Source organism: Pimephales promelas, chromosome 1 (genome assembly GCF_988280905.1).
Source record: "Pimephales promelas chromosome 1, fPimPro1.hap1.1, whole genome shotgun sequence".
Classification (NCBI taxonomy): domain Eukaryota; kingdom Metazoa; phylum Chordata; class Actinopteri; order Cypriniformes; family Leuciscidae; genus Pimephales; species Pimephales promelas.
In genome coordinates this window covers 52,987,410-53,002,077 of record NC_142769.1, presented here as the reverse complement: position 1 = coordinate 53,002,077, position 14,668 = coordinate 52,987,410, and the positions used below count along the sequence as shown (strand labels likewise).

Genomic DNA, 14,668 nt, shown 5'->3' with positions numbered 1-14,668 from the left:
TTTTTATTTATTTAAATGTCAAATGAAATACCCCAGTCACTTTATTTTAGTGCATTAAAGTTATTATAACTTGAAATGTGAAGTTGAGTTGTATTAAAGGAGTAGTTCACTTTTAAAAAAACTTTTGCGATAATTTACTCACCCCCATGTCACCCAAGATGTCCATGTCTCTCTTTCTTCAGTGGAAAAAGAAATTAAGGTTTTTGATGAAAACATTCCAGGATTTTCTCCATATAATGGACTTCAATGGGGACCAAACGGTTCAAGGTCCAAATGAGAGTTTCAGTGCAAACTGTTCAAAGGGCTTTAAGACGATGAATAAGGGTCTTATCAAGGACCCTTCGAGTCATGACTCGAAAAAAGATTCGTTCATTTTGATGAACGAGTTCGAACAGGAGAGTCACGAACGCGCGTCACAGAACAGAGCAAGGCGAGCATTTGAGCTTATAAAACTTAAACTGTGTTATTTATTTATTAAATGAGCGATCGTTTCGCTTGATAAGACCCTTATTCATCGTCTTAAAGCCCTTTGAACAGTTTGCACTGAAACTCTCATTTGGACCTTGAACCGTTTGGACCCCATTGAAGTCCATTATATGGAGAAAATGCTGGAATGTTTTCATCAAAAACCTTCATTTCTTTTCGACAGAAGAAAGAAAGACATGGACATCTTGGATGACATGGGGGCGAGTAAATTATCAGCATTTTTTTTTTTTAAGTGAACTACTCCTTTAAGTGACAACTTGGATATTTGAGTTATCTCAAAAAGGTAATTCTGGCAAAAAAATATGTAAGCCAAGCATGATAGCTATAATTGTAATAAGTAAAATAACAACATTCATAAAGTCGAAAGTATCTTTGAGGCAGCAAAGGCAAATATTTAATGCAAGAAACTGAATTGAAACAATGCAAACAGTCACGCTGACAATCATTATGTTATACTTATGTATTGATTTTACAGAGAGGAGTCAGGCTTTTGTTTTTGGGTGTGGGTCGCTCTTAAAAATAAAGGTTTCACATGTAAGTTAACATTACATTAATCTGTCATGTGGCATTATAACTGTGTCGTGCCTTCATGTCAAAACCAACCACATGACAGTTTAATGTATTAACCAATAAGCATTTTCATAAGTTTGATCATTAATCTGCCATATTTACGACAGGTTGTGTTGTCTTAGTAATGTCGAGTCGTTATGACAAAGACACTGACAGGTTATGATGGATTGGTTTAGGTCAAGTTGTCATGACAAAGACATCTCAAACAATGTCATATTTGCATTAAAAATGTCATAACTTAATGACAGTCGTCATAGTCATGCATAAACCCTACTTCATATGCACACCCCTTCAAGTAAAGGGTTCCCATTGAACATTTGAATGATCTTTGAGCCTTTAGTAAGTCAGCGGATGTTAAACCAGTGACGCCAATAAAGACCCCTCATTTGTACGAGTGCACTGTACATTTAATACCAGCAGATTTCGGAAAAATGATCACAACATGATGATGATATCATAAAACATGTATTGAATTAATTAATTCATACGTTAGCCGACTACATTAATGAACTATTCTTAATTCCAAACACACTAGATAGAAGTATACTCTATTCAAGTGTGTTAATGGTCAAGTCACCTTCCGATGTCTACTATGATAATAGGAAATTAAAGTAACATGTTGTTTTGGTTTTGCAGCAACTCTAGAATAAAGTTCTGAAGTTATAAAAATACGTTATAATAATAATTATCCGTTGATGCCTGTTGATTCGGTCTTTTGGAAGATCCCTTCACCCGGACGCTCCCGCCAGGTCAGCTTCACATCGGCGGCGATTCCCTGCGCGCGCAGACTCTGCTGGACCTGAGGAGACCGGGTCACCAACCGTACAGTTACTTAGGAGGACCATTGCTGCCTCATGAGGAAACAATTCATCAAAATGACATAAAATAATGGCATACTGAGTCAATTTTTGTACATTTGGAGTGCTGTCAGTACAGACAAAAACAACTAAAATCGGTGTTGCTCGTCTTTTTTAAAATTCGCACCCTGTTGACTTCAGTGGGGCAAGCTCTAAACCTGCTTTTAGTCTCTTAACATCCTTGATTTGTCATTACGAGTGCACAGCCGTGTGAGTGCTGTTAATAAGATAATCTGACTGCAGTAAACGTGAAAGATATTAATAAAAATTATGTTAATTCAGCCAGCTCCAAGTGGACAGAGCCATCTCATTGAAACTCCAGACAAGTGAAGCCCATTTTTGTCGATTTTTTTTTTTAATTAAGACAAACTAATTTGTACGGAGGCGTATTGCATTCACTTGAAGAAAAAAAAATCTGCTCTGTTTTTATGAATTAACGAGTTAATTTTTCATGAGAAAAAAAAAAATTGCTCTGTTTTTCTGAATTAACGAGTTAATTTTTCATGAGAAAAATTTTTTTTGCTCTGTTTTTCTGAATTAATGAGTTAATTTTTAATGGAATTTTTTTTGCTCTGTTTTTCTGAATTAATGAGTTAATTCAGAAAAACAGCAAAAATACATTTTCTCATGAAAAATTAACTCATTAATTCAGAAAAACAGAGCAAAAACTTTTTTTCTCAAGAAAAACTAACTCATTAATTCAGAAAAAGAGAGCAAATTTTTTTCTCATGAAAAATTAACTCATTAATTCAGAAAAACAGAGCAAATTTTTTTCTCATGAAAAATTAACTCATTAATTCAGAAAAACAGAGCAAAAACTTTTTTTTCTCATGAAAAATTAACTCGTTAATTCAGAAAAAGAGAGCAAAAACTTTTTTTCTCATGAAAAATTAACTCATTAATTCAGAAAAACAGAGCAAAAACTTTTTTCTCATGAAAAATTAACTCATTAATTCAGAAAAACAGAGCAAATTTTTTTTTTCTCATGAAAAATTAACTCGTTAATTCAGAAAAACAGAGTAGATTTTTTTTCTTCAAGTGAATGCAATACGCCTCCGTAAATTTGAATTTGACATTGACAAAAAAAACAAAAAACAATTACGACAGTCATAATTTCTACTTTTAATTTCATAATTATGATTATTTAATTATTTTGAATTTTCATATCATATAATGTCAAAATGTTGAAATATTTTGACAAAGGCAACGTATTTGATATACTAAGTTGAAACTATGGCACAAGTCATAAAGTCATGACATTAATTAATCATAAAAATGTGAAATTATGACAAAAAGTAAATAATGACAGTCATAAGTACTTCTCATCTCATAATTATGAATTAGTCATAATTAATATGTCATATTTTTGAATGTATATACCATAGTTTAAACATTTTGTCATTTATTCACTTTTTCTCATAATTGTGGATACCACATCTGAAATGAGCTGGACGATGACATCACTGTTTTATATAAATATATATAAATCAACTAAATTCATAACTTTCTTACAACAAAAAATGAACCATCACTGAACTGACTCAAGCTGGACTATGACGCTATCTGTGAAGCTGCTTTGATATAAAAAGCGCTGTATAAATGAAGGTGACTTGACTTGACTCACCTTATTTAACACATCCGCTGTGATCGCTCGATCATTGACATTATCTCCTGCTTTCACCTCCAGTCTCAATATCTGTTGCTTCACTCGTGCTATGGAAAGAAGTGACGAAAAAAACAAAACAAATACAAGCAATTACAATCACTTTGAATATTAGATGAGTGTTTTGCCAAATGAACAGGACTGAAAAACATTGTGAATATTGCATTGATTCATTACACCAGTTTAGGGTTTAAGAAATGATGAGAATTAAGTCAGATATTTTCAATTTAAACCTGACTGTGAAATTTTATATTATAAAATTTACTTCCATGCAAAAGTTCAATTTTTACATTTAAATGAAATGATTTGCACCATCATTATAAAAAAATTTAATATGTTGATAAATATCACATATATTAGTGTTCATTTATATTAGTAAAATCGGAATCATTTTCAAACTGCCTTTTTCACAATGCATGAAATGTAAATGTCTACTAGAATTTTTTTTTGGGAAAAAAAATTTAATAGTTTATATTTAAATACTGAGATACATCTTTTATTTTAGATGAAGATATTTTGGCTTGAAAATGCATAAAGCTAGACAAAGTAACAACAACAAAAATATCATGGTTTAAATAACACTGAACTTGTCTGGCATAAGAAGAAATTGAGTGTTGAGCAGGTCTCGTCATCAATTTGACCGTAATCATCTAAAGCGCCACACTTGTCCTTGCCCATCGAGTTATCCGGCTGTCCTGCCGCCCACGGCAGAGGGGAATACGGGCTTGTGTTGTTCAACCACTTCCACGAGTCCCTGGACAGACCGATCCAGGCACCACTGTGTAGGTGGATCATGTCGGTCAGCTGGAGATTCACGTCACTGTTCGTCACGGCGAACAAGTCTGAGAAGTTTGCTCGGCAGTAACTCTGAGCTTCGTCCCAGGACATCGGCGGGTCCGTAACTAGAACCGGTTGTCCTTCTGTAAAACATCAGAATAACTATTAACTCAACAGGCCAATCTAGTTAGTCTGAGCTAGTGAACGCACACACTTATATTATCGTAATGTTTTGACTTTATTCTCGAAATGTTTCGACTTTAATCTCGAAATGCTCGAAATTTTTTTTTTTTTTTCACGTTGCGGTTCAGGGCTTCCTTAACATGTCTTCTTCTGACTAGTGGAAAGAAAAGAATTTAGAATCTAAAGTACGGAGTTTATCGTTTTGGATCTGGAGATATCAACTACAATATGCATCTTTAAAAAGGCCGATTTCTCCAAATGAGTTTTTCTCAACTTGTGTAACACTGACATACACCAAAACTTAGAGTTTTATTCCCATCTATATTCTGAAGGTTTTTACTGAAGGTTTTGTTTATATATCATTCAACCTGTTTTTTATAACATTTTATTCCTAAAACATGGTGAAATCGTTTTTCTACCGTCTGTTGGCAGTTTTTTCTGATTTATGGAGTGATGAAAAGTGAAATACAAAATCCCTTCTATAAAAAACTATAACTCTAACATGTCAACAAAATTAAACAAGAATTTTGAACCTGGCTTTATCCAATATTCAAATTTCTGTTCTGGAACGGTATGCAATTTTGCGCATAAGTAATAAAATAATGCATAATTTGCATATTTACTTATAAGATGTCAGAAAACGTGCAATACTCAATATTTAAGCTCATTTGATACTAATCATTTGATACTGAAAACATCTTGTCTTCACTCTTACCACTATTTTGGCAAAAAAAGGGCATTGTCCAATAACAGTCTTCATCCCACCAGTATCCAGTCGACTGCAGAATTACACAATATTGTTTTCCACCCAAATTGTTTGGCTGATCAAAAGCCCAGTTTAAGAAAGTCACATATGTATCTGGAAGAGACCAACGCCAGCTCGTCGCGTCGTCGTACAGTCCGATCCACATGTAAAACTGTAGTTCAGCTCGTAACTTGTTGAGTTCGCTCCACTCTTCATCCGTCTGTACAGTGGCCAGGTCAATGTAGTTCTGTCGACAGTAATCTTGAGCCTCGTTCCACGTTTTATACTCTCGGATCAGAATATATTCACGTGTGCCGCACAGAATCAGTGCGAGAAACCCTGAGTGCAGTTAATACAAAGTTAGTAAAACAATCCAGTTTTGCAATCCAGTAAATCAAACACAAAACACACTCACCTGAGAGCAAAAAGAGATGGATGAATCTTTGCTTCATCGCTGCTGAGATTAGACTGGCCAAAAATCAATGCAGCCTGTATTAAAATATTGTTCGGTCCAGGGGTAAATACACACACCCATGTTCATTTGTGTATTGAAGTCCGGTTTGTCTTTATTCTTTGACGATATGGTTCGTGATGTCAACATTTGCTCAGCTAATGATGCTTATCAAATGCGTTTACACAAATATCAAGGCAGATTTGTTTGCATAGGAAATTGGCTTTTGTTCATGAAAAGCTTTTGTGTTGAATCGGTTTTCACAACGTAATATCTTGTAGAATAAGGATGCCACTTCATGAATTTGATTAAGATAGCGTTTTAACAAAAGAATGCATGTGTAATATTTTGACTGTTTCACAAAAGGCCTTTTAGCCATGACAATGTTCACAACTTTAGGAACTATCTTAACTTCTGAATTAGTGTGTGTGAAGGTAGGTTCATTTTCCAGTAGCACCCATTCATTTCCAAAATATCCACAAACGATTACTCGTGACAGTCGTACAACGCTTCAAGTGATTCACGTAATTACGCCATCATTACTCAGCTTCTCCTAAACCAATACCGCAAAGCCATTCGTTTTACTACTTCAAAACTAACGAAGTAATGTATAGTTTTAGGAGCATGCAATTTTTTTAAGCAGTATACTTTTACTGAACATTTATATATATATTATATATATTATACAATCACCATTCTGAGCTCCATCACTGCCCAGATGTCAAAAGTGCACGTTGTAGTCGATAGAGCAGGTGTAAACACACACACACACACACATAGCCATTATTTTAATGTTGAATTGTTTTGCATTTTGAGTGTGAAAGCATTAGGCGATCACGATTTGCTCAACTAATGACACTCAGCCAATGCATTTGCAGAAGTCCAGAATAATCACTGCACAGATGAAGGGAATCGTTTGCATGGAAAGTCTTGTTAGACGCATTTATTCAGAGAATACTTTTGAGTGTATGACCTCTACACTGATCTAGCCGGTGGACTAACCACTCATGCAGAAGCCATGCAGAGAACAATTCATGAAATACCAATTTCTATGACAGTTTATACACAAAAACATGTGTTGGTGGACAGTTGGTCTTGTCAGCAATGCATTTTAAAAAACTCTCTTTATAGCTTTCACACACTGATTTTTACCTACGTACACTTCTCCGCATGATTTCACTCATAGCACTTGACAGATGCGAACACCAGTGTGCAAAACCCCACTGTAAAATAACCGTGATTTTAACGGTAAAATACTGTAAAAATACTACAGCGCAAAATTGTTAATTGGTAAACAGAAAGTTTCCGTATTATACACGGTAAATAACTGTGATATAATTGTACAGTAAAATACCGTTAAATTTACAGTTTTTGAAAGTGAAAAAGAACAAATCATTGTATAATTTACAGTGGAAAACCGTAAATTGAGTGACACTTCACATTTTATGCATTTTTGTTGAAATAACTATGGTTCCTCATAGTTTTACTGTTTTTTTTCTAATCAGTTATGTACATAAGGGTTTTATGTTACATGTAATGTTGTTAAATTAATGTTTACTGCATTTTTTTTATTTCATGTGTGTTACGCATGATGGTGCTTAATGTTTGTGTGAATGATATTGTGCAGCTTCTTTAAATATGTATCGCTTTATACAAGTATTCATTTGTGATGAGCTGTGATTGCTCACGTAACTTGCATCACTGCTGTGTGATGATTGTTAGTTGTCAGTGTATTACATACGTCAATAAGTTGGTAAATCCACATTTTATCAGAAAATAAAATACGGTTTATTACTGTACATTTTAAGTTAAGTCTGTAAAACCATTAACGTTCCTACCGTATTTTTAACAGTAAAGTTCTGTCAAACCACAGCTGCCGTTTTTTTACCGTAAAATGTATGGTTTATTTTTTACAGTGTGAGAGATGTGATGTTAGTTGAAATATTTACTCATAACTGGACTCAACAGAAAGCGTTTAAAAACAGAAATATCTTTATCACAAATAAATAATCCTGAAATTGTGAATTTTATTCTCCACATTATTCATGAGGTAATCCAAACACTGAGATCCAAAACAGCGGAAAATCTGTCATTCACACAAGAGTACATTACAGTACTCATCTCTCATATTTATATTTGAAGATACAAGATGTGTATAAGATATTGAACATGAACTGAAAATATCACCGGTGCAGGTTTTGTTTGCCGTTTTTGGCAGTAAACACAATTTGCATGCATAATCATTTTGTATTGTTCATCAACACTAATCGTATTCTTCGCTGTCCTGTCAGTTTGCTCTGTGGACAGTAAAATTACACATCATAGATATCAAATGTCATACACATGAGTCTGCGCAAATTCAATGAATAAATTGACTGTGTAAAGAGGTCAGTCCACATAACTGACGCTTCTGCAACGGCCACAGCTATACGCTAACTCGACACTTAAAGAGACGGTGTCAGCTTCAGTAGATGTAGAACACACCCCAAACAACAGTCTTGAATACAACTTTAGGACAGTATCCAAATTACATTGTGTTACATTGATTCAGTTAATAACAGTCTATTTAATTTATTAAAGGAAATTACTATATCTCTGTTGTATATTTCAATATTTAAAACTTTATCGACTAATAAAACTAGCTTCCGGCAGACGGCCTACACAAGTCGACTTGCGCCACAAGAGCATCACTTGAGGATGTGTGACCAGAGAATGTCTAATTGAAGAGAATCGGCACTGGCTGGTTACTTCTGGTTTCTGGACTGGCTGCAGTAACGCGTCTCTGTCCACGCGGGGGCGCTCGCGGTCGAGTGCAGAATGAATGGGAGTCAATGGGGTTCACCCCCAGAAATCCACTTTTCTCAGGATGTAATTTTTTGTCAAGTAATTTGAAAGTTGCATTCAAAAGATAATACACTCAGCTGAAAATTGCATTTTTAAGTTCACTTATCTGTTCTAAAAATCCGTTCAAAAATGTGATGACGTCACACAATAGCAGAATGCTAGCGTGCTCCGGCCAACAACGGCCTAACCTGTAAGAAATCAAAAGGACATAAGTAGTCGTTCATTCGACTTTTGGCCTATAATCTATATTGAACTTGTGGAATCAACAATAAAATCCATGTTGATTTAACGAATAGCAGGTGAAAGAGACACATTTAGCCGTTTAGCCCCATAGACTCCCATTCATTCTGCTCTCGCCCGCCATCACCCCCAGTGGAATTCTAATGGAACTGCAACCAGGTTGATACACAACGGGGCTAATAGGAAGTGCCACGGCTCTCCGTTAGACGGGCTCTGGTGTGACGCAGACGCAGGAGTAGCGTTAGCGTTAGCTTTAGGCCTCTAGCAGTTCAAACTAACACAATCTCATCCCAAGACGTCATATAACTGACGTTTGGGGACGTGTTTTGACCATACGTCAATATCCGCCTTTTTAGGGTACCTCTAAACGTCGGTTAGTTGCCGTCATACAACTGACGCTTTACCTTTAACGTCGGTTAGGTGACGGGTAGGTTTAGGATCCGATAACGTCATCTAACCGACGTTTAAGGGTACCCTAAAAAGGTGGATGTTGACGTATGGTCAAAACACGTCCCAAGACGTCAGTTATATGACGACTGCGCTGTTCAAACGCAGCGCTGGGCAACCGCGTTAATCATTGCGCTGTACTTCAAGCTCAAATGGCGTAATTAAATCCATATGGACATCTGCCGAAAGCTCGATAAAGTTTTAAATATGAAGATGAACTTTTGTGATGGACTGAAGTGATCCGTTTATGTGTGAGTTATCATTGGTCATCAGGACAGGATTGTGACATTTACAATAAATTGCGTTTTTCTAAATGAAACACAAGAGCTGTTAGTTTTGAGTGACGTGTGTAATGTAGAGAACCGAGTTCTGCAAAATTTAAAAGCGTATAAAAAGTGCTTGAAGTTCTACAGACTTGCAAGGGCTCTCAATCAGCAAATACGTTCACCTTCACTGGTTGTTATTTGTATAATGGTGATAAATGTTATACAAATAAAACTCTTTTCTTAAGCAAAAGGGCAGGGAAATGATCCTCAAGTGCTCATGCAAAGTTAATGGGTTCAATGAACTCATGAACTCATCATCGGTGCCCACAAACTAAGAATGTGTCCTATATGTGTGTGTGTGCTGTTCGACACTGAAGCGTGTGGATTTAAATGACAATAAAACAGACTGTGTGTGTTCCTGAACTCGGGATGAACAGAAGTAGCGATGATTGAGTGACGTTCATGTCGAAAGAGAATGAAATGTAGGGCGGGGTCTTGGTTCTATATACCAGCTGTTGATTGGATGTTGAGATGTGGGCGTGGCTCAACAGAGGCGGATCTGAACGCAAGCTAGCAATCGACTGTGGGCGGGGTCTAAGCAGACTATATTATTGGAGGTTTTTTTTTTTTAAAGAAACATGCACAATAAGACCAATAATATGCATTTACTGGGTTTCCATGATCAGATTCATAGCGCGCTGATTATACAACAAGAACATGAATCACTTGCTTGTCTAATAGTCCACATTAACTCTTTTTTTTAGCAAAATGACTTTAAAAAACCCTCTAGACCAATTTCTATTGGTATTGAAAGTCCAGGTAAACTCTATGCTGGTCATAAATTAATTTGAAATGATCTGGATTCTGGTTTATCTGATTGCAAACGTTATGCCTGATAATGATTATGGTTTTAAAAACTAAAACTCGCTGAGTAGTTTCTTATTTTGTCTTGGCCAAGAAAACACTCTTGTAAAAAAGTTTTTATTTTTCTGGTAAAATACAGGTTAATGATAATTAAATAAATTGATACATTTGTGAACTTTTTCTACATAAATAGAGGTAAATACATTAAATACATAATATATATATAAATAGGGGTAAATACATTCATTCTGTCGTAACTTTTGTGAGTTAAGTGATCAGACTACTTTTTCAAGGTAACGAGTACTTTTAAACTTACAACAAAATATATTATTTCCATTTTAATGTACATACATATAAATATTTAATTTGTGATATACCTGTTTTATAGTTTTTAACTTGTGATTTTACCATCTATTTTCACGATTTTTTAAATTACGTCTGTAATTCTTCCACACACACACACACACACACTGTCATTATCCCTGTCTTGTGTTCCACTTGTCGTGTGTGTATTTTGTCATTTCCTGTCCTGTGTTAAGTCTTGTAGTCCGATGTAGTTTTTCATGTTGTTTGGTATATAAATGTAATGAATTATTAATATTATCGAGACGAAAAGTTTGAATGCCGTCTGTTTTCTATTGTCATGCTCTCTGATGCGATTTGAATAAAGAGCCTTATATTGCAGTAATCAGTCTCAGTGTTGTACATACACAACTAAGGTTTTGCATAACGTAATAAAGAGCTATTTAAAGGCAAGTAAAAAAGATTTTGTGAGCAGAAACTTCAGCCTTCAGTTGTCAAAAGCAGGTGAAGTTGGTATTTTTCCCATTCCTACATTATCATGATTTCCAGTGCGATGGTCTTGTGATGTTTTCAATGGTCTTGGATTTGATCTTGAAAGAATCTGAATGAGTTGCAGAAAAACTATCCAGCATTTTGTGTTGTGGTCGTTTCTTTCTTTCAGTGAACAGACCAAAGATGCCGCTGTGGAGGATCGGGCTGGTTCTGGTGCTGGGTGAGTGTTAGTGTGGGAATCTATTCTCAGATCAACTTACCAGCGCTGATTTCCCTGCTGTTCCCATCGACAGGAGCGCTCTCGAAGACCTTGTGCGACCCGTATGACTTTGTTCTGATCGAAGAGCCGAAGACCTGGCCGGATTCGCAGTCGTACTGCCGAGAGAATCACCTGGATCTGGCTACGGTTCAGAGCGACGCAGACCGAGAGAGACTGAAGAAAGCAGCATACGCTGCCAACTTTGGCTCTTTTGCCTGGATTGGCTTCTACAACAGCGTCCCCACTTGGCGTTGGTCTTATCTAAATGAGGAGATCAATTTTGAAAAGTGGGCTTCCAACGAGCCGGACACGTACCACACGCAAGAGGCCTGTGCGTTTGTCAACGCATACAAAATTTGGGGCGATACAACCTGCCTTGAAGAAAAATACTTTTTTTGCCAAACTGGTAAGAAACAATGCAACACAATCACTGACAATCTGGATGTCTGCTTATATTCTTGTGCAAAGTCGTTCCCCTCATAATATCTCAATACGTGTTTAAAATCTTGCTTTTTTTTAGCCAAAACATCCTTATAATGAGAAGCAAAACTGCACCGGATATTAACACTTATTTTGGCATAAATAAGTTCAAATCTTCCACTTGATTATGCTTTAGCGGCCTGATCTTGTTTTCCAGCGAAAACATCCTTAAGATACAATCAGTACAAGCAAAATTGCATTGGATTTTTACCATTTTATGCTTGAAATCAAAAATATCTGCCAAACCTACTCATGCAAAGCTCATACAAACAAACGGCAACATGAAGCAGTGGCTTGTCATTTCACATAAGTAGGAATGCACCGATATGAACATTTTGGTCGAAACCGATATACCGATAATAACCGATAATTCTTTATATTTGAAAGCCGATAATCGATACATTGGCTGATAAATCTGAATCGAGAGCCTGATTACAAAAACAAAAGTCTCACAATCAAAATCCATTTCCCAAACACACAATTATAATGTTCTCATGCCCTTTTTATGTAGCCGATATGATAGACGTGCACTACTTTACGGTATTTTCCTGTTTTTAAATGATTTCAATCATATTTCACGCAATTCAAAACCATCACATCTGAAGACTCTCAGCTGAAGGAAATAGGACATTATTTATCAGCATTAACACATCTGCAAAATGTTCTTATCGACAACGATAACATTGCAAATGGACATATATTGGCCAGTACCGATATGGTGGCCGATATATCAGGCATCCATAATTTAACGCTTTGAAAAAACATTCAGCATTCACTTTTATTCGAAACGACTCTTCTTGTTTGTTTTAAAAAAACAAACCACTAAACACTAATCACACACAGCTATTCTTTTGAGGATGAGTTTTAGATCGTGTTTTATCACACTCTTTCCTCAGATTGTCAAACATGTTTCCTGACCACACATCCTTACTTTGCTTTATACTTTATTAGTCCCATTGCTGGGAAATTTGTCTTGGACAACGTGCAAAGTCCATTACATTAAAAAAGCGAATAACAAATTATTGTTCTCCTTACAGACCAGAGCAGAATCGCAGACAAGTTTAAGTACATCCAAATGAACATGACGTGGCGTGACGCTCGATTTTACTGCAGAACCAACTTTGTAGACATAGCCACGATCACAGACGACACGGACAACAAGGCCCTCGCAGGCATTCTTGTTCAACACAGCGGTCTGGACGCCTGGATCGGCTTGTCCAAGAACTTGTGGCTCTGGTCGGATCAGACAAACGTGTCGTGGTCTTCGGTGCGATGGCAGACTGGACAGCCCGATAACATCGGCGGCCTGGAGGAGTGTGCGAGTGCCGGGACTGAAGGACAGATGGCGGACGTCACCTGCTCGACTCCTCAGTTCTTCTACTGTAAAACCCGTGAGCTCCTGTGACTCTCTCATGTGTGGACGCAGTACAGCATCTGTATGCGGTGTCGGTTATTAATGACAAAAATATGTGTTTGTTTCTCTTAGCTGAAGTCAGGAAAATTAAGCTAGTCAGAGTCGCAGTGAAATCAGCGGGACATCTGGACAAATCTGCCGTCATGGCGGCCGTCGAAACCAAGGTGAGTCGTCACTGATGAACTCCAATAGTTGAATGAGTTTTTATTTTTGTCAGTGTTGTAGTACTCAAGACTCGGACTCATCTCGGACTCGGTCTCGAGACCATGTTTTAATGGTCTTGGTCTTGTCATGGACTCGTGTGCATTTGGACTCGGAATTGACTTGTACATAACATTTTTTTTTAGGACTCGGACTTATTCCTGAGTCCACTCGAGTTCAATTCAAAATATTTTTCATGATTATTAATGTATGTTAATAAAATATTTCTTTAAATTGATTGACACGCCCAGTGATTGGTGATTTTCTAGTGCGCAACTGCGCATGACAAATTGTAATAAAATTACTTTTAACACCACCTACTATGTGGCCTTTTTACCCTAAACTGATCATATTTTTTAAACTCTAAGTCAATTCAGTAAAATAAAAAAAGGATTTCTCTAAGTAAATAAAAGTAAATTAGGTAATCAACCCTCACTGGTCTCGGTCTCGACCGTCTCTGGTCTCGGACTCGACTCTCTATGGACTCGGTCTTGACTCGGACTCGATTCTCTCTGGTCTCGGACTCGACTCGGACTCGACCGTCTCTGGTCTCGGTCTTGACTCGGACTCGATTCTCTCTGGTCTCGGACTCGACTCGGACTCGACTCTCTATGGACTCGGTCTTGACTCGGACTCGACTCTCTCTGGTCCCGACTCGGACTCGACCGTCTCTGGTCTCGGACTCGACTCTCTATGGACTCGGTCTTGACTCGGACTCGATTCTCTCTGGTCTCGGACTCGACTCAGACTCGACCGTCTCTGGTCTCGGACTCGACTCTCTATGGACTCGGTCTTAACTCGGACTCGACTCTCTCTGGTCTCGGTCTTGACTCGGACTCGACCGTCTCTGGTCTCGGACTCGACTCTCTATGGTCTCGGACTCAAACCCTCTCTGGTCTCGGTCTCGACTCGAACTCGACTCTCTCTGGTCTCGGACTCGACTCGGACTCGACCGTCTCTGGTCTCGGTCTCGACTCGGACTCGACTCTCTCTGGTCTCGGACTCGACTCGGACTCGACTCTCTATGGACTCGGTCTTGACTCGGACTCGACCCTCTCTGGTCTCGGACTCGACTCGGACTCGACTCTCTCTGGTCTCGGTCTCGACTCGAACTCGACCGTCTCTG

General features: G+C 37.4%; 2 protein-coding genes across 4 annotated transcripts in view; both read right to left on the bottom strand.

Moving 5' to 3' along the window:
• The window catches only part of LOC120477339 (putative C-type lectin domain family 20 member A), a 77,056-nt gene that overhangs the window by 8,712 nt on the left and 53,676 nt on the right, over positions 1–14,668 (bottom strand). Inside the window, exon 1 of one of the 3 annotated variants that reach the window (XM_089131805.1) lies at positions 11,449–11,588. The exons of the other annotated variants lie outside the window; for them this stretch is intronic. The gene's annotated coding sequence lies outside the window, so the exon portion shown is untranslated. Of the gene's footprint in view, positions 1–11,448; positions 11,589–14,668 lie in introns of those variants that run through there. 3 annotated transcript variants of the gene reach the window in all.
• Positions 854–14,668, bottom strand: part of LOC120477340 (macrophage mannose receptor 1) — a 67,491-nt gene continuing 53,676 nt past the window's right edge. Inside the window, exons 2-7 of the mRNA XM_089131803.1 lie at positions 11,449–11,708; positions 5,697–5,749; positions 5,252–5,620; positions 4,164–4,496; positions 3,538–3,626; positions 854–1,855 (exon numbers count right to left, since the gene is read on the bottom strand). Of these exons, the coding sequence (XP_088987929.1) occupies positions 1,742–1,855; positions 3,538–3,626; positions 4,164–4,496; positions 5,252–5,620; positions 5,697–5,749; positions 11,449–11,708 (1,218 nt within the window). The 3' untranslated portion in view covers positions 854–1,741. The remainder of the gene's footprint in view (positions 1,856–3,537; positions 3,627–4,163; positions 4,497–5,251; positions 5,621–5,696; positions 5,750–11,448; positions 11,709–14,668) is intronic.